We start from the raw sequence: 21,109 nt of genomic DNA on the forward strand, positions 1-21,109 counted from the left end.
GGAAAAGTACCATATCATGAATGTGCTTTCATAAGGAGTTAAAGAGTGGATCTTTCATTTAAGTAGGTTGGAGGGTTTTTTCCCTTTTTCAAAGATTTTTGCAAGAATTTTCTAAATTGGCTAGTTAATTGTGTCTTTTGGTGAGAATTTAAAAATTATTATACACACTAACTTTGAAATGATCCTTAATTGCTCTTCTCTCATGATAGAAAGTGGGAGCAAGGGGAAGAATAATTGGACTTTTGCAGAAAAAATTAACTCGGGAATGTGGAAAGCACGTTACATGTTTATCATGTTTAAATAACTTAAAATGAGAAATCACTTTTTAATACTGACAACCAAAACAATAAAACCACTTCACTACTCTCCCAAAAATCACTGTGTGGCACTGATATCCATGACCATGTGCTACTTGCAGTTACTTTGGTTTTATTGCCTTCAGTTAACATTACTGTCCTTGAAATGCCCATTGTTTTCTGTATATATAATGTTTCCTTTGTGTGATTTGGGGATTTTTCCCTCACTGAACTTAATTTCTGGTAAAAATGTAGCTGGTCCTTGTTGTCAACCAAGATATAATGGGAAGATTGTGCTCAGCTTTGTCTGTGATCTCACTGATCTATTCAGGTTATAAAATTATAATACCTCCCAGTCTAGGTGTATTGTACAGAGTTTTTGACATTTCCATCATGCAGCAGGAAACTCAGTTTTCTGCCTCCGTTTTTTCATAGTGCACAAGTGGAGCATTCAATATACTTTTCTCTGTCTATCATTAGCTTTTCTTTATTGCTTGTAACCAGGGAAAACCTGCATCTGAAGCTTCTAGGAATGTGGGTTAAATCAAGTTGAGCTCCACAAAATGGGTTAAAGATAGGAAAAAAGCAGTTTGTTTGGGATTAAGAACGGGTGAAGGGTGTATGTCTGACCCTCAGACTTGGAAACAGCAACTGTGAATGAAACTTAGTTTGGACTTTGTTTTCTGCTGTGTTAGCAGTAGTACTCATTTCCAAACCTGAGATGTTAGGCATTTCATAAAATAAGCATCACAAACTTGATGCTCTTACATCTCTCTCTTTAAAGGTGACACTGAACTGAAAAACTGAAAATAATATTTTTAACATATTACATAAATTCTCTCTCTGTGGAATATATTAGACCATATGTTGAGTTATATCAGAATTAAATCCAAATCTAAGTATTATCATTATTCATATTCGTGTAGTGAACTTCCAAGCTTTAAATACCAACCCATACAACAGGGTGAAAATAAGGTGATAGGCTTACCCAGGGGCAGCTCCTGAAAAGAGATGGCAGTATGGTAACACAGATGGTACTTGCTGATTTCACTTTTAAATTCTGAAGTCAAATGGTGGGATGCATGTTATTAGAAGGTATTTTTAGGAATGTAGAGATTGAAAATGCAGAAGCAGACACCTCTCTTCCTATTCAGAATCCTATTCCTATTTTTCCTACTCCAGAAAAAACCTGCAGTGTTCTCCTCTGCTATTGTTACATGTATGTTCTGAAGGAGTCACACCAAAGCCCATGTTTGCTGCTTTACCACTCACTCCATGTTCCACAGTCTGGGGACTCCCAGGATATGTTGCTCCAGGATGGGGTGGTTCCATTTTCACTGGGTGTCCCTCCTAAGAGCAGAAGCTCTGGAACACCCAAGCTATCAAACCACCTCTCTGTGCCTGTGCTCACCAGAGCTACATGGTTGATTCTGCAAGCACAAGCTTCTCGTAGGTGCATTGTCATTTGATGCAGTTTTATTGCTATTTCCACTCTTGTGTTTTGAAATGGCCAGTTCAGGAGGGCATTGTGTTTGCTAAAATTATGTTTACCACAGTTCCATGTTAATCTGAGTATATTAGTTTCACGTTTTTTTGTTTTCATTGCTTTATTTCCAAGTCAAAATACACTTCCTTCAAAATTGGGTTTAAAGGATGAACTTTGAAAATGGCTTTCACTGTCATGTGGCTAACTCTTTCTGCTGGTTTTGCTACTTACTTGTATAAGCTCAGTTCCAAAACCTGGTTTTCTATATGTTGTAATTTACAGATTATGGTTATGGTTGACTTACACAATTCTGTCATAGAGTAAGTAAGATAAATTTATTTCACATGTGCAGGGTGCAACTGCCCTGTCTCTGGCTGATGAGTAGTTGGGGTAGGTATTCCTCTGAATTTTTTCTGTCAGAGTGGATTTGCATGGGGACCTGCAGGATACAGGTTAACTCTGCACCTTGTGATTAAAGCATGCACCTGGGATACAGTGGCCAAAATGGCATTTGAACTGGGAAGTCCAGATACTTGAAGTTTTGTGTCATTTCAGGCAATGGAGTGCCTCTCATCTCATACTGCTGGGAGAAAAATTACTCCTGGGTGGGAATTTCTGACACTTACTTCATGAAATAATTGAGAAATCTTTTATTGATAGAATCAGTATGTTTCAAGAAAACGTTGTTATTCTAATCCTTCTGTTTCTGCTTTCTTATTAAAACTGATAATGAAAATTCTTGACTAGCTCCAGCTGATGCTTTGGTGTGCTCCCAGAAGTGCTGATGGTCAGGATAGTAAAAGGTGTGTAAACTCCACTGAAAACCATTCTACTGGTTATTTATGATAGTATCTGTATGAATTTATTTTGAAGAACAATGTTTCCTAGATACTTTTTCTTAAAAGATGACCCTAGAGCTCATAGGAACATTTTGAAAAATATATATATGCATTGTTCCTGTTATTTGAACTGCACGGTTCTATAGGGCTTTGTCTTTGGCCTAGGGGTCAGTAAAAAACTTTGAAGCATCTTTGCAGAACAAGCTTATTTCTTACAGTTATGAACTTGAACTAGGAAGCAAATGTATTGGATTTTGAGAAGGAGAACTTCAGACAGTGTTTCCCTTCTGTCTATCATTAGTTTTTGGCTCAATTTCACACCTACTAAGGAAAGGTGAAAAAATAGTCTTCTGTATGTATTTTGATTTTGAACAGCTGAAGAGAACTTGGGGTTGTGTAATATGTGGCTATGTGATACTTCCCTCTGCATTTTAGTTGCAAGATTCGAGGAAATTTAAGCTGCTACTGGAGCATAAAATTGATAACAAAATAACCTGTTTAGCTGAATAGATGGGAAGTCACTTAAACATTAAGAAACATTCTGCAGGCTGTAAATCTCTTATTTCTTGACATTTAGGGTTTTTTCTATTTATTTAAATTTATCTGTGAAATTAAAAGCAATGTGACACTAAGACATTTTGTACTTAGGCCTCAAAGAATTAACAAACACTATTACAGATATCTGTAACAAACAAAATACAACTTATTCTACGTCTGCATATGTGTGGCAAAATTTCTGTTCCAGAAGTTGTGGTCATAGTTAGTACTGAAATCTTTGCATATGTGTATATATATATGTATATGTATATGTGTATATATATAATATGTGTATTATTAGGGTTAACGGAATATAATCTACTCTAAAACTTTTTATTGTATATGTGAAGCAAGTGCTGGGGTAGTTACTGGAGCTGTAAATATGAGATTGGTGTTGGCTGTGGTGTGGGGGGCCAGGTTTGCATGCTTGAGATCACAAACAGAATGTCTTATTATGTAATGCTGCAGAGGGGATGTAGTCCACAAATGCTGTTTAATCCTGCTTCTGATACTGTGGTTGCTCTTAACTGCTTTCATCTGTAACATTGCAGTTGATGCTATGATGCAGAAGTGTGAGGATCTGAATCTGATTCTGATCAGTTTGCTGTATCAGGAGACTGGAACACTCCCTCTGGTAGCCTGGGTAGAATAAAAATAAAAATCAGGGTGGTCATTGTTATGCCCTAGCTGGGAAGAGCAAACTTGCCCAGCCCACAAGAATCATATAAAATTAAGTTTTACTGCATTTGTGTCAAAACATCCCTATCTAAAGATTATTATTTTTTCTGCACTTCACTTTCAGTAGATGTGTAGACACATATGTTCTTTTTCTTGGTTTTTTTTTTTTTTCCCCTTTCAAATATGAACTTTAAGATTTCTTTCAGATCCCAGATCACCTATAGCTTACTTGCAGTGGGGTTCTCAGGCTTGCAGAATAAGTAGTACAGCAGTTGCAATCCATTAAACTTTCCAGTGCTCTTCAGGGGAGTGGGATTAGACTCTAAATTTAAAGGCAAGTTTTGGGATTGTTTGCTTCAATCCCTTTGAGGTAGTGTGGTGTGCAACTCCAGACTAAGATTCCTTTGAGCCAGGATTAAGAAATATAAAGATATATATCTATCATATATATAGACAAACATGCAAACTAAATGTGTCCTTGGCATGCTGTACTATAAATAAGAAAATACTTTAACCTTTCATTAGAGCAGCTGTTTCCTAGCACTTGATGCAACATCTGCTTGACTGATTTAAGGATTTATTTTGGGCTTCTGCTGATATTTGGTGATATTATTTTCTTTAAATGAAAACACGTCTCCTGAATTTTACACATACTTCATAGTCTATCTTGTAAAATGATTAGTGTATCATGATGTGCCTCTTACACTTCATGGTAAGACTGTAAGAGGAATAAAATAAAAATCTTCAGCACTATTAAGATATCCATCTTGGGGAGGTGGGGGAAGAAGGAACTAACATTTTCCACACTTGATGCTTATATTATTTATATGTTGTATATTAACTGCATAAGTACAACTTAATCAAATTATCCAGAAAGCCAAGTTAGTTTTGGTTATTTCTCTGTGATACTCCTCTCCTTTCTGTATTCACTTTAGTCAGCCCAGTCATGTCAAAACTGGTCTGTGGTGGGGTTTTTTGTTTTGTTTTTCAGTCATCTCCTTGTAGGATTCAAACGGGACAGTTCTAGAGAGAGGATGGTTTGGTGTTATGTCTGCTGCCTAAGAAAGTGTTTCAGTCTTCAAAATGGGTAATCCTCACCACAGATAAACTGCACACAGAGGGGGGGAAAGAAATTATCAGATAGCCTGCATAAAATCAGGAGTGAGAGGAGGTAAAACAGATGCAGGGATGTTTAAGTAAGAGAGAGGAGAGCTGCTGGTGGAGAAGCTCCTCACTACTGGTGCCTGTAGGCACTGGTGCTCAGTATTTGGGGATGATGGGTTTGTGTGTTTTAAAACAGATGCCCATTCCCAGTCACAGTAATGGTTTGTGATGCTGTTTAAACATCTCTTTAAATTTTTGGCAGTATTTTGGTGTTGTAATGAGGTGCCTTAATGCTGAAAGGATGGTTAAAGATAATGAAGCACAGAGAGAGTAGAATGGAGCTCTCTACACCCCTCCTGAAAGCTGGAGTGTGGCAAGCTGACTTTTGATGAAAAGAACATTATCTTCTACATAGTTTTATAATTTCATCAAAATGTGTACATAGTAATTGCTGTAGTGCCATATTGCTAACTGGTGGTTAAACAGGGGAAATTAGGATTTAATAGAGAAATTGTGAGTGTCTGCAAGGGCCTGACATAAAGGACCCATCTGAGAGGAGGGGAAACCAGCTCAGAGAGAGCTCATTAGTGGAATTGTTACCTATCAGTTTTCACATCAGACTTAACGTTTCTTGAAAGGTACCTGTAAAGGGATCGTGCTGCTAGAATTTGTTGATGGCATGAAGCTTGAAAAATGTTCCTAACATAGAAAGAAGTGTTACACAGAAAAAATTGAGGGATTTTATAGGCTATGGGCCTAGACTTGAGAAAGATCCAAAATTTCTTTGTGGTGCAAAATACTTCTTTCCACCTGGTTTTCTTTTCCTGAGGGAAATGGAGTAATAGGAGTGGGATGAAATTTGGCCCTTGTGCTTTAGTGTGCTACAGCCAAAATGTAAGTTATAAGCTTGGAGGATGAAGGGATCAAAGTATACAAGGGTGCAAACTGAGTCTCCTTTTTCTGCAAAATCTGGGTGGGATTAGAAAATAATTCCTTCTGAATTCTTATCATAGATTATTAGGGGTTGGAAAGGAATCTCAGAGATCAGAGATCATCTATATCTAGAGGTCCAAACCCCTCCCAAAGCAGGATAACTTAGGGCAGGTCACACAGGAACACATCTAGGTGGGTTTTGAAAGTCTCCAGAGGAGACTTCGCAGCCTCTCTGGGCAGCCTGTGCCAGGGCTCCATCATCCTCACAGTAAAGAAATCTCTCCTCACATTGGGGTGGAACTTCCTATGTTTTAGCTTAAACCCATTATTCCTTGTCCTATTACTGGGCACCACTGAAAAGAGATTGGCCTCATCCTCTTGACACCCATCCCTCATATCTGTAGACATAATGCCACTGTTTGAACAGGAGGAACTAAAGGAGCACTTTTGGACTCTGAGAGGGGCAGAACACAAAAGGAGGGATCTATTCCCTTCCATTTCCTGCCATACTCTATAAAGGATCAGAAAGTCAACAGCTCCTCCCTCTTTTTCCTCTCACTTCCTGCAATCTGTGCTGCTGTTCCTTGCTGCCAGCTCACCACGTGCTATTGGGTTGTGTGTGTGTAATCTTTCTTCATAGGAGAGATGTTCAAGTCCCTTAATCACCCTCGTAGCTCTCCATTGGACTCTCTCCGGTAGATCTCTGTCTCACTTGAACTGGGGAGCCCAGAACTGGATACAGTATTCCAGGTGTGGTCACACCGAGGCAGAGTAGAGGGGGAGGAGAACTTGCCTAGATCTGATGGATACACTTTTTCTGATACACCCTAGGATACCATTGGCCCTCTTTGCCACATGGGCACAATATTGACCCATGGAGAATTTACTGTCTACTAGGACTTCAAGGTCTTTCTCAATGGAGAAAAAGAAAATATTTCTAAAAATATTCTGAAAATACCAAAGAAAATGGAACTTTATATCCAGGTGTGAATTTCATCAATAACTGTCTCTGACTAAACAGCATTCCTGCAGCTTCTCTCCTCACGATTTCCTGGTGTGCAGCCACAGTGTTACAGAGGCTGTCATGCTTTCTCAGAGACAGATGCCATTTGTCTTCTTGCCTAGACTGATGGCAGAACTCATATATTTTGAAGGACATCAGCAGAGGGACAGGGAGGGGAATCTTGTCTTTTTATGCTAACTGTTTTTACTCCTTGCTACACTTTGAAATTGAGACTGAATCATTTTTTTGAGAGGTAATTTCCTTCACTGACCTTGACATGTGCAGGGTGATAGAGATTGTAATTTGGATACCTCTATTGGTGCTTAAAGATAGGAGGAATGAATCCAAGCCAAAGCATTCAAGAGAGCTTAGAAAATCTACCTTGAGTTTCTGAAATATTTGGTGAGTAGGCAGCTGAGGCAGGGCTGTCATGTTCCACATCATGTGGATACAATGTGCTGAGACCCTAAAGAAGTCTCAACTTGGGAATTGCTGTCATTTTTTTCCTTTCATATTTAATCTAGAAAACAGTTAACGGACTTCCAACAAGGAAAGTTTTCTTGCAACCTAACTTAAAAAACAACAACAACAAAACAAAAACCAACCAACCAACCAAAAGCCAGTTTGAGTGTGGGATTTGTAAAAAAGGTATCCAAGCACTTAGTCTTGCTAAAAGTTGATGCAGTTTGGACTTATAGGCCAAAACATAAAAGCAGCTAAGACTCCTACTTGCCCTGGGCATTGGTAGTGCTACCTACCCCAGCTAGTAGCTGCTTGAAGTGCTAAAATTTATTAATCTCTTTTGCATTGCAAGTAATGTCATAGTGAGCTCTTTATAGAGGTTATTGTAATGCTATAGGGAAAAGGAACTATGTCCAGTAACTTGCAAATAGTGGGGAAGGAGATGATAGCTGAAGATATGGATGGTTTGATAGAGGAAAAAAATGAGAAAAATTATGAAGTGGTGTTATTACTGTGTTGCATGTGGATCTCAACCACTTTGCTTGTAGTGAAAGACAGCAGCAGATTCAGGTTCTGTAGCAGCTGGGACTGAGGAAGGATGCTGCCTGACTCCCTGGTGTTTTGCAGGAGATGCACTGGATAAAATCAGGGCTGACCAATCTCATACTGGAGAGAGTGTGTTAGGGCTTTTACTGAGCCTCACAGGATATTAAGGTGAAGATTTTTGTATTTTTAGTGCTCTCTGCTTGGATTAATTTTTCAGGACTATATGTTTCCTCTATTGAAGAAGATGCTTTCTTTGCCAGTATGTCTTGGATGGAACTACTTCTTTTTTTTTTTAATCTGCTGAGAGCTTTTTTTAATGGTACAATTGATTAATTTACTACATATCAGAACCTTCTGGTGTTTACTATCGGAACAGGCAGCTGTTAGAATTTATCTTCCTAGATTGCATATAAACAAAACTTTATTGACCTCTTTGACCCTATTTTTAATGCCATCTTAAACTGTTTTTTTCTCCAATCACTTTTGACCAATCTTCTTCTGAAACCAATGGCAAGTTTTTAATAAAATTAAAAAATAATTTTAAATCTTCTTTGGATACTTTCCTAATACTGGGTTTCTTTTACAGATAAACTTGCGCCTCATCTTGGTCAGTGGGAAAACAAAAGAGTTCCTGTTCTCACCAAATGACTCCGCTGCAGACATCGCAAAACACGTTTATGACAACTGGCCCATGGGTGAGTAGCAGTGTGGGTTTGCTTTATTTACTGGCAAGCTAGAATCTTCCCAGGATTTTCAGGTTAGAGCCAACAAACCCATCTCTGTCCTCATTGTTCAAATTAAGTATGTTTGTTGTGTGTCTGGGCATAGATCTATATAGAAATGCAATTTTCTCCTTGCCTTCTTTTTTCCTGTTTCCTTGGTTGGGCAGATTTTTAAATGTCTGGACTATTTCCCACTTTACTGCTAAAATTTGTTTACCCAAACCAAAGTGTTTCTTTCCCCTTATCTTTAGACACCATTCTTATCAGTCCTCTTAGAGGATCTAGTAAGTGTGAGGAAAAGATGGAGCTATAAAACCTCTTCTTTGAGGACAGTTAAGGTAAAATATGGCATGTCACAGGAACACATTAGTGAACTTGAGTCTGAAGCACTTCTTCCTCACTGCATTATTTTGGAAAGGATCTGTAATAATGATATTTTTTCCAGGAAAAAAACCAGACAAATAAATATAAAATAAAAGAACATTTTAAGACATGGTAAAAGACCAAGAGAAACTGAGGTTGTTTGTATGAGTATGCTTGGTGTTATGTAGGAATACTAGTTTCAGAAAATGAAATTGAACACTTAAGATTTGTATTCATGTATATTAATAGTTCCACAAAAACAAAGTGCTTCTGTTCTCCCCGACTATGATTTCATGGGAAAATAGCCAAAACACAGACATAGCATTACATACCATGAAAGAAAATGCTTCTTGTGGTGCAGGACTTCATTTGGGTTACTGTTTTGCTGTTGAAAAAGGCTGCTATTTACACAAACTAAAACATTGCAGTATCTGTCTCTGTGGTGCCTTTGTCAAAGAGGTATGGTAGATGATAATTCATGCCAGAAAATCCGTATTTTAGGCCTCAAACTGGCCTTTGATGTGAGGAAGAAAAAGGTTTCAGGGGACTTGTTTTTTGTTTGATTTGCTGAGATGCAGCATTATGTATTTAGTAAAATATGTAGTGAAGGAGGAGGGTTTTAGTCCCCTGAAGTATTAGATATAGATGTAAAACATTTGTACTAAGAAATCTGGTTGTTGTAGCATTTGTGTAGCGACTCTAGGTATTTAAATTGTGCCTACAACATAGTTGTCATGACCAAATGTTCTTTGTGTATTTCTGTCTGAACTAGTAAAAGCAGAACTCTTTTTTCTTACTGGAGTTTATTTCTGAACATGTGGTGTCATGTTCCCAGTCCAGCAAAGAGCTTGAAGATTGCAGATCCTGAGTTTAGAGTTGGGAAGAAACACAGACTTTTTTAAAGAAAACATTCACCTTCAGGGTGGTAAATAGTTTTTCGGAAACATTAGCCCACTATCTGTTTTCAGACTGTGAGTGCTCTTATTTGCCACAAAAGAACTCTTGATGAGGACTAAAGTTTTCCTTGAAAAACAGTTTATATGAACTTATTGGTTCTACCACCATATTGACTTGACAAGAACTTGTAGGGAAAAAAATTCCTAAAATATCCTTAGTCACATGCTGGAGGCAAATGTCTCCTCCCCTCTTTTGGCAATACAGTTTTTAGTCAAGTATCTCCTCACTTGTAGTCAAAAATGCCAAATTTATATTAGGGTATATAATGTAAGTTAGTTACCTGCCCTTCCCCCTAGCCCCCATTTTCTTCCAAGCAATATAAAGTTTTTTCTTGTACTGCAATTATTTGCTGGGAAAAAAAAAAAGTAAATATCTTCTTCTTGGCTCATTTAGTCATCACTGGAAATTAAAATTTGAAATCATGTCAAAAAGAAATGTTTCAGACTGCCAGCCAAGAAGCAAAAATTAAAAGGATGGGTAAACTGGCAGCTTAACAATGAGCAAATACCTGTGCCAAAATACAGTCTGTGTTCTTTTGTTTGCTGTTTTGCACCATTATGGTGCCATAACTGGCTGAACTTCTTCTGTTTACAGCCATAGTATAGTGGAGTTCAGACGATATGGAGCAAACCCAAAAATAATAAAATTTGGTATCTTGCAAAAGATGTACCCTAGCAGGGGGATACTTCAGCTGCTTAGCACAGCCCCCTTCATAGCACAGCCGAGAGGGCATGTGCTGGAGTTGGAAGACAACTGAATCTGACCCTGAGTGGAAACACTTGAGATCCAAATAGCGTTGATTGCCTAATTGGATCAGCTCTGATCCAGAGCACATGGCAGCCGTGCTGCGGTACCGGTTCTGCCTCCGGGGCTGCCCTCCTCTCGGCCCCGTGGCTTTTTCTCAGCAGATGCCTCCCCAAACACTCCCCGCAGCCGTGGCTTTTGTTTCCAGTGCTTCCTCTTCGCCCCTTTTCAGTTCGCCTCCTTTTGTGGTGCCAGTTGTGCTGCCTGAGTGTTAATTGTGTGTTCCCAGTGAAGAGGTTGCTCTCTGCTGCTTGTTGTGATCCCTTGCTGAATATTCATTTCGATATATAAACACTACAAAAGCAGAAAGAGAGAACATTTGTGACCAGCTGTGGCCAGCTATCTGGTCAGATAAGAAACAGAAGACCCTGTATTCACAGAGAGCACATTTAAATTCAACATCTGAAGGTTTTATGATATTTGTTCTAATAGCAAAGTGCATATTTATTTGTTGTTCATATTGTGACAAGAACGGTAAAAGAGTAGGAAAAGATCATTTAAGCTTATAAATTATTTATGACTGCTTAAGCTTTATAGGAAATGCATTATAGGAAAATCGCATGCTTGCTTTTCCCGAATCACTGTTTGCCACGTAAAATTATCAACAGATCATCCTTTGAGAAGTTCTTTAAAATGTATCAGTCAGCATCTCCATGAGAGGCCTCTGTTCAGGCTCTGCAGCGGCTGCTCAGGGCTGCTCGGGTCAGAGTCCCTTCTGGACATTTAACTCCTTGGATCTGCTCATCCTCCAGCGAGAGGGTTTTCAGTGCTATGATCTGAGAACCCTGCTTCAAACCACCCATCCCATGCTCTTTCCCTCTGTGTGTGGCTGCTTCCCCTTGCTGGAGGAGGACTCCAGTCAGGCAGCTAACTGGTGAGGGGGTGTATGGCTGGAGAACCTTCTGAATGGGAAGAAATCAGGGAATTACAGCCAAGTGGATATTAAGACCTCAGGTAGCGACTTGCACTTATGAAAGATTTTGTGTAGGACTTGCACGTATGAAAGATTCTGTGTAGGACGTGCATATGTGCCTCATATACATGTATCTCATTCAGTCTCAGAGGTCAGTTAACAATATTTATACTTGCAGGCATAAAATTAATGTGTTTCAATGCATGATGTCAAATAATAAACTGAAGAACAGATTTTCAGGACTGCTAGCCTGGAATTCTGTTTCTGTACCTTCAGCCTATGCTCTGTCTTTAGTGTTCCATTAAGTCCTGTTCTTAGCTTTCTTCCCTGGTAAAGGTGAGAGAAACAATGAAAGGTGTTTTTATTGTGATGTAACTGAAAATACTTTCACTTCTTTTTAGATTGGGAAGAAGAACAAGTCAGCAGTCCAAATATCTTGCGGCTTATTTATCAAGGGAGGTTTCTTCATGGCAATGTGACATTAGGAGGTATGAAAATAATTTTCATTATGTATGTTACAGCCAGGCAAAGGGGGATTTTTATTTAAGGCACTGCAACATTGTATCTTATTGAGTATTTTTTCATCTTGTTACCATTAGCTGTTAAGCTTTGGGGGAGGTACCACTTGCTAAGTCTCCTCCTGCATAAAGAAACAGTTACACTTCTTTTATATGTTCTCTTTCTAAACGATGTATTTTGTTCCACCTCCCTTACACTGCACTTGCAGGGTGAGCTACTTGAAAAATGTATGAAGTATTTAAAAATGTTTAATAAGCTTTATGATAATTGGCTAAACAATGCTTCAGATCTTAGTGCAATGAAGGAAGACACCCTATGAATGAGAATGAGGGGAAGCATTCTTGCTGTCCAGTGCTCTCCCAGGGATACAATTGCATAGTTATGCGAAAACAAAAGTAAATGGCTTCACTTCATATGCTAAGGAAAAGCAATTCAACTGTGCCCCCTTGTGGCATGTTATTTCCCACACTTAAATGTTTTGATGGATATCTTTGATACAGCTATGGTAGAAATTTATGACAATAATCTTTCCTTCTGTAGATCAATTACCAATGTGTATATAATCTATTTTAATGACTAATCGAAATAAGGCTCTCCTCTCTCTGCCAGTTTAAAAATAAATTAATATCTCTGTTTTCTCTGTATATGCAAATTGTTCATGCATTTAGGACACAAGTGCTCTACAGATGGGAGAATGTAATACAAAATCACCAATAAAATATTTTTTTCAGGTTCAGATGAACCTGAAAATAATATTTCCAGACTGCTTATGGTGATTTTTTTTTTTCTGGAGAAATGACTGGGATGATACAGCCATTGATTCACTTTCTACCCTTACCAGTGTTGGCTAGAGCTGTTCTTTCAGAATAGATTTTACAATAGATTTACTCTCCACATAGATCAATTTTTAATGCTGCTATATATACAAATAAGATCATTGTCAATTCATCTGGGAGAACTCCAGCATTTTTATTTACTCTATAATTTGTATGTTTTACCAGGTGCTGGTGTGTGCAGCTAGTAGCACATGGAGTATGGTTGAAAGACAAATGTGAAGTGTTGGATTATTTCTGCAATTAGAGATGCTAGCCTTACACCCTACATTTTCCAGACAAAAGTAGATAAAGGGCATTTTCTTTGGCATTTATTTCTAGGTGTTGCTCTTGACCACCAGTGCTTGTCCTGTTTAGTGACATTTGTCTAAATCGAAAACAACTCAGAATGTTTAATGTGGTTTTAGGGTTCTTTTACAGGGACATGTGATGATAGTCAAGGGTAGTGGTTTCAAACTGAGAGAGGGTAGTCTTAGATTAGGTATTAGGATGAAATTCTTTCCTGTGAGGGTGGTGAGACACTGGCACAGGTTGCCCAGGGAAGTTGTGGCTGCCCCCTCCCTGGAAGTGTCCAAGGCCAGGTTGGATGGGGCTTTGAGCAACCTGATCTAGTGGGAGGTGTCCCTGCCCACAGCAGGGAGGTTGGAGTAGATGATCTCTAAGATCCCTTCCATCCCAAACCATTCTATGATTAATATTTTGTGTAATGAATTAAACAGAAAAATAATAGCTGTATGCTGTTGAGTCTTGCTTTAACTCAAGGCTGTGGATTTTGAACATTTATTTGGGTTCAGGGCATTTCAGTTCATTGTAATCATTCATGTGTTGCAATTTAATCATCATGACTTTACCCTAAGTATCTGACATGTACATTAGTGTTTTTGAAAGATCTATTGCTGTATTGTTTTAAGAAAAAGAATCCCTAAAACATTGGCATACTTCAGTAATAATGAAGTTATCTGGAGTTAGGTTATACAGCTCAAAGGGGAACAGCAACTCATGAAGCAACCTGAAAAGACTGTTGCTTCAGTCTGTGATGTTCATTAGATGTAATCCTAATTTATCTAGTTATCTTCAAAGGAGGAGGGCAGAATTTCTTGCAAAATACAATAGTTAATTTCTGATGCTGTTATAATACAGTTCCATTAATCTTTTCTATCTTTAGCTCTCTAAGTTATAGCACTTAGTGTTATGTCTGCTCTGGGTGTTATATAGACTGGAATTTGGACCTACTGTGTACTGAAAGTCACTTTATCAACTAGTGAAACAAATGTTTCCAAGGCAGCAGATGTTTTCTTTTTCTAACAGGAGTTTGGCTTTTTTCACATTTTAAAATGATATGGCAATGTTCTAGTTGTAACCTCGCATATCTACATAGGGTCTAATGAATTTGAGACTCCTTTAAACTAAGAAGCGTCAAAATAATTGCATATTGATACAAAAAGACTGGATTTTGAGTGGGAAAATTTATTTTAAAGAAACTGTTTTGCCAGCTTCTCTGAATGGGCTGTTACAACAAGAGCTTGAGCCACTCTGCTTTGCTGTGTCCTGCCTGGGTGAAGGATTGGGGACTTCACTAGCAAGGCAGAGTCTCTTGTTCAGCTTCCTACAGGAAATTTCATCGTTTAGCTAAATATTTGGTCTGCAGTTTGCATTTGAAGTAACGTTAAGTGGGGAAGTAATGCATAATTGGTACATAATTTTAATCAGCAATATTTAACTTCCTTATTTGTTGGGCAGGAGGGAAGAAAAGTGCAGCCAACCCACCCTCTGCCATACTTATACCAAAAGAGGGGGTGAAAAGTAAATTCTGTCAACAGAAAATCTATAATCAAGTGCAATTAAACAGATTGGAAAAGAATGGAGTAAAAGTTTAATTCAAGTGAGGGAAAGGATTGAGAGAATGAACACAAGAGCAAGAAAGGGCTATGAGCATAGGTTAGGGTGCTCAGATTCTGTCATGATGCTCCAGGCAAGGAGCTGGAAATGGCTAATAAGAACTTGTGTGAACTATGCAAACTACTAGCTGAAATTAGTTAATTGAAATATTAGCATACTTTTACTTGATTACTGTAAATAATTAATCTCCACAGCTCCCTAATCAAGTCTTCTCAAGTGTCTTGATATTATGAAAGACATCCCTAATGTGATTAGTTTGTAATATATTTTTATAATGGCTTCTCAAGAGTTGGTGTAATGAAGACAATCCTTTTCCATTGAGTTTAACAAGCTGTTAATATGCTCTTTGCAGAGTTTTCTATTGTATCAGGGAATCAAGCACTGAAAATACTTCATCCTTGTCAGGCTGTAGGCTTTCAGTAGTTTCTAGCTGCAGGCAGAGACAGTCCTTCAAGTAAACAAAGCAACTTTCAGATCTGACTGTCCATAGAGATGATGTTTCCCAAAATGCAGCTACCTCAAAGCAGCTTGTGGAACTGTGTGTCCCTCCCTGTTCTTACACCTTTTAATCATAACTTGCATTTTTTTAAACAAACACATAGGTGATGAGCATGATTTAAAAGCAGTGTTGTGGCTAGGCTTATATTGAAAATGCATAGTAACCAAATACTAGGTTTACCTGTTTTGGGTTTTTTTATTACTCATTTTTAAATCCATTCTATAATGATTAAAATAGAGACTTTTTTTTTTTCAGTTACATTCAGTTTTATTGGACACTCATTATTCAGTTATTCACTTAAAATACCTTGATATATTTGAAAGTAGATGCATGTGAAAGTAAAAGATGTAAATTGAGTTTGAGAGGACACATTCTACACAAGTCAGAATGATTTGTTTATTTGAGATTAAATTCCTGTTATATTTATCATGAACTTTTTTCTTCTATAAGGGAGAGAGGACAAAATGTACACATAGCATCTTTCCCTTACATTTCTCAGAAAAACAATCAAGAAAGATGGCTCATCTTAGGAAGTGGAGAGAGGATACAAAACTGAAGTTATGTAAAGAACCTGTAAAAATAGCTCCCTTCCAAATAATTGGAAGAAGTCAGAGTTACTGAATCTTGTAATTATTTTTGCTAAATATAATGAGCAACAGAGAATCATTTAATTTCCAGGAAACTAGAAGTTTTGATAAATATTATAATAATATTTATGCTAAAGCCATAAATAGAGCTCTTTGTTGGTATACTTACATCATAATGTGAAAACTGTAATTTTAGTTTCAGAAACAAGCAGAACAAATTGTGGAAAGCCTCAATTTTGTTATTTTATGTTATTAAAGCCTACAAGGGTGTATTGTGAGAACTACTGAGAACTACCTTATCAGACTTTTACTATTTTAAATTTGATATTTTTCACATGCAGCTTTATAGATTAATCTCAACAGGCCAGGTGCAGACATTTGGTATTTCAGAAAATCTGCACCATGGATCAAAGTATGTTTTAGGTAAATCTGTTTTGCAGTGGTGGCTCAGTGTTTTGATGCCTCAGCAGTAACAACTTAGTAGATGAATTACCCACTTTTTCACATCCTTATCAATCAAGAGTGTTAGTAAGCACCTGAGTCTTGGCATGGATGCCTACCTCTGCTTTTACACAAAAGAGGAAGGCTCAGTTTCCTAACAGGAATATCATGTCTTTAACAACAGAATGTTTTAAGTGAGTAATATCAAGTCTCAGGACCCTGGGACAACACTTCAGGTGGATATGCCTTCATAAACATATTTAGTAAGCAGTTCAAACCTAGCAGTGTGGCCTTTTGAAGAAATGTTTGCAAGGGCCTGGCGTGGTAGGATGAGGGGCAATGGTTTTAAATTAGAGAAGAGTAGATCTAAATTGGATGTTAGGAAAAGTTCTTTACTATGAGGGTAGTGGAAAAATAGAACATGTTGCCCAGAGAGGTAGCTGAGGCCTCACCCCTGGAGATCATAGAATCATAGAATTGGCTGGGTTGGAAGGGACCTCAGAGATCATCGAGTCCAACCCTTGAACCACCGTTGTGGTTGCTAGACCATGGCACTGAGTGCCACATCCAGTCTCTTTTTAAATATCTCCAGGGAGGGAGAATCTACTACTTCCCTGGGCAGCCCATTCCAGTGCCTGATCACCCTCTTGGTAAAGAAATTCTTTCTAATATCCAACCTAAACCTCCCCTGGCACAACTTAAGACCATGCCCTCTTGTCTTGCCGAGAGTTGCCTGGGAAAAGAGACCAACCCCCACCTGGCTCCAACCTCCTTTCAGGTAGTTGTAGAGAGTGATAAGGTCTCCCCTGAGCCTCCTCTTCTCCAGGCTGAACAGCCCCAGCTCCCTCAGCCTCTCCTCATAGGGTCTGTGCTCGAGTCCCTTCACCAGCCTGGTTGCCCTTCTTTGGACCTGCTCCAGGACCTCAAGCTTGACAAGGCTGTAAGCAGCCTGATCTGGGTGAGGGTGTCCCTGCTTACTGCAGGGGGGTTGGACTGGATGAACTTTAGAGGTCCCTTCCAACCCAAATTATTCTATGATTCTGTCATTCAATGCAGTGCTAATCCAATTATACTTAGTTTCAATTGGGCTTTTTGAAGAAAGGAGACTGCTGTAGTGTATTCATTCATTCAAAGAGATCTCTCTCTCTCCTTTTGCAGCATTGAAACTTCCTTTTGGCAAAACAACAGTGATGCATTTGGTGGCTAGAGAGACATTGCCAGAACCAAACTCTCAAGGTAAGCTGTGCTCTAGAGGTGTTTCTCACTCATTTACATGGCAAATAATCAGATCTCTTATAGGCTTTTGAAGTATTTTATAGTAGAGAACAGTCAAGACCTGTGGTCTTTTGTGAAGTAAGTAGTGGGATGCTTTTGTGTATGTTGTTTATAGAAAACTAAAAAATTACCTTTCTGGTTTTAGTGCTTTTCTAGAATGCAGACATTTACTCAGACCTTAAAAGCTTTAATTTTTACTGTTTAAATCTACTCCTGATACACTTCTCAGTTATATTCTCTGTATAATAACATGGTTTTTTACAACAAATAATAAAAAACATGCTTGTATCAATCATGTGCACAAAACAACCTGATGGCTTTAGCAGAACTTTCTTCTTGCTCCACAGGTCAAAGGAACCGTGAAAAAACTGGAGAAAGCAATTGCTGTGTAATCCTGTAAACCCTGTTAGCTTTACCTGCTAAGTGTGATGTAATATAGTCTTTGTCTTTCATGCTGCTGGAATAGAAGAGGCCCTACCTTGCTTCAGACACCTGTAGGAAGAGCCTGTCTGTAAATCCGTGGAACTGAAATATTACACGAACACTGTCTCATTAGTCTTTTTTTTTTTAAGAGAAAGATCTATGAACATTTTATTTTTTCTTTTTTTCTTCTCTGTTTTTTCTTTCTTTTTTAATTCCTGCTTTTTGTTTGTTGAATGATCTTACAGTACATCAGTTCTTGAAAAAATTCAATCACCAGAAAATTTAATGTGTTCTTTTCCATAGCAGGAATCACTTTTGCTACCACAAAAATCTCCATTAACTGGATCTAACCAGTCAAGCTTTTTAGATACAATTTGCACTAGGTGTGGTTGACAGTATGTTTCTCATCAACAACCTCTAACAGTATTTGAGACACCTATTAATAATCTACAATGCATAATGCAACACTGGAAAATAATATATCTATAATTAAAACAAATCTCACGGCCAAATGAAAGGAAAAACTGTTAATTCATTTCTACCTAAGTCAACCTTAGTGGCCTAACTGGCACAGAATACTAACTAAACCAAGTCTAACTATATATATTTTCACTGCAACAAACAAACAAGAAACTATGTGCCTGTAATTTAAAAGCACTCTGTAGAGGGCTGATGAAACTGATTTTTTTTCATTACTGCGTGCACTCTGATCTCGTACGTTAGTTGAGTGCTTATTGAGACAGCACAAACAAGTGCAGAGAGTGCATTTCCTAGCCTTAATATGGGAGGGGTAATTTCCTGTAGTTCATAGGCTTTTATTATTGTGCATAAACGTTAGAAAACATTATTTACTAATCAATTTTATGTATTGGAATATTGGCAGTTGGTGTTTTTCGGTCATTTTCCCATCTGTACCTTAGTGTCCAGTGTCATGCTTACTCATGAGAAACTTCAGAAGAGTTATTAAAGTTTAAAAAGCAAAAAGAAAAACTTCTGCCATAGTACTAGTTTTGTTTCTTTACATAATCTGCATTTGGTATTAGTGCTTGCAATTGTATTAAAATCAGAAGCTGATTTTTGAAGGCATACATAATAAAAGAGGATGCCGTTCTTTTGTTTCATATCAATAATTTAAATGTTGATATGCTAAAGAAATTTGCACAGCACTAAAGCATGAGCTAGTTTCATCTAAACCTGTAAAAAAAAATAAAAATAAATAAAAATTAAAAAAAAATATTAAAGATTTTATATTTTTTCACTGGGGAGGAATTCTTCCTGGGTGAAATTACAAATATGTGTAGAATATATTTAATAAAAATCTTATAAAATACATAACTATAGAAGTTAAATATAGATTGGCGTGTAGTATAATAGAACAATATTCCATATAAATAGCTTTAGCCTTTGAAACAAATGAGTCACAGGTTGACATTGTGTTCTGTACTTAAGTGTCCACAACTCTTACAGATGTTCCGTGTAATCGTTTTTTCGAATGATTGGCATCATCATCAGGTTATTTTATTCATTGTTACTGCTTTGATGAAATGCTTTATATGCAGTAGATTTACACAAATATTGTTCATACTGATCAGAATTAAATTTGTATAGAGCAGAGTTTTAAAACAAATTGTAAATAGCACTAAACATTTTCTTTCTGCAACCTGTACCAATAGACTCTTCTGTAAACTAAATAAAAGGATATTGTAGTGCGTTTTGGTGGTGTTTTAAGGGTTGTAATTGGGTCTGTAACTACTTTTAATAACACTTCTTAACCTGGAAACTAAGCAAGGGCTTGATTTTATTTATTATTTAAAAAAAAAAAAAAAAAAAAAAAAAAAAAAAAAAAAAAAAAAAAAAAAAAAGGAGGGGGTGCAAAACCTGCTGAAAGCTGCTGATGGAATGTATCACTTCAGTTGTATTTTACATCAAAGCAAGTGGCCTAGAGACTTTTTTTCCCTTGGAGAAGAATTTGCAGTTGCAAATGTCCAGCTGTGACACTGATGTACTTGTCGTGTGCTTACACTGTGAGGTTTTGTGGTCTTCATTTACTCCTAGAGAAGAGCACAGACAGACCTCGTAGGGTGCTGGGAACTGAGATGACAACATTGTGGTAAAACGAATATTGGGTGGGGGGGATTTCCTTGTGCTCTGCAGTGTGGTGGTTAAATAACTATCTAAAGGGACACACACCTTCCTATTTCTTTGTTAAAAGTTTGAACATCAGCCTGAGAAAGCTACTGGGAGCACGTTGTCATCTTCAACTGTAAGATGAAAGTTCCCCTTTTCCAAACTGCTGAGTAACACGGGCTCAGATGGGGCTTGTCCCTGACAACACAGGATAAAGAAAGGGGCTGAGGCAGGACATGTTTTGTTAGCTAACAAGACTTTGAGATGCATTGACTTTGAAAAATAACTGAAATGTAATCTTGGTTTGAAATGTAGCTAGGTACTTAATACGTTATAAATACATGAAAATCCAGTGGCTTCTAGTAAAATATTTTGGCAGGCTTTAGTAGCAAAGTACACGGAGTTCCCTTTTGTTGAGATGAATAAGATTCATACATGTGCGTGTCCAAGCAAATCCTTAAATGCTACTTGGCATCTAAAGCATGAGCCTGCCAAAATAACTGCTGCAGAATGTGGGTAGAACCATTGCCTTAATTTTCCTGCAAATTTTCAGAGTTCTGCCCATTGCAGAACATTTCTGTTGTGGTATGAGGTGGCTGGAAAACTGTGGGGGAGAATTGCTAAAAGATTGGTACCTTTTTCGTTGGATGTTTTGTTTTGAGGATTGTATATTTGCCAGAACAAAACGAGTAGCTCTAAATCCCAGGTGCCTCAGCCTTGCTGAAGTTCGTGCATGGGCTTCTCTTTTAAACAGATTGGAGTCAAGAGGATACTTGCAGCCCATAAAGATTAAAGTGAAGTCTTTGCAAAGTCAGCCTGCTGGTTGGTGTGATAATATACTGAAGGCTTTGACATTTGATTTT

The 21,109-nt window shown here is 37.8% G+C and overlaps 1 protein-coding gene across 1 annotated transcript in view; it reads left to right on the top strand.

The window, feature by feature from the left end:
* UBL3 (ubiquitin like 3) overlaps positions 1 to 19,830 on the top strand; it is a 56,193-nt gene extending 36,363 nt beyond the window's left edge. Inside the window, exons 2-5 of the mRNA XM_008494923.2 lie at positions 8,471 to 8,579; positions 12,045 to 12,131; positions 17,580 to 17,657; positions 18,044 to 19,830. Of these exons, the coding sequence (XP_008493145.1) occupies positions 8,471 to 8,579; positions 12,045 to 12,131; positions 17,580 to 17,657; positions 18,044 to 18,096 (327 nt within the window). The 3' untranslated portion in view covers positions 18,097 to 19,830. The remainder of the gene's footprint in view (positions 1 to 8,470; positions 8,580 to 12,044; positions 12,132 to 17,579; positions 17,658 to 18,043) is intronic.
* Positions 19,831 to 21,109: the final 1,279 nt, after the last annotated feature.

Source organism: Calypte anna, chromosome 1 (genome assembly GCF_003957555.1).
Source record: "Calypte anna isolate BGI_N300 chromosome 1, bCalAnn1_v1.p, whole genome shotgun sequence".
Lineage (NCBI taxonomy): Eukaryota > Metazoa > Chordata > Aves > Apodiformes > Trochilidae > Calypte > Calypte anna.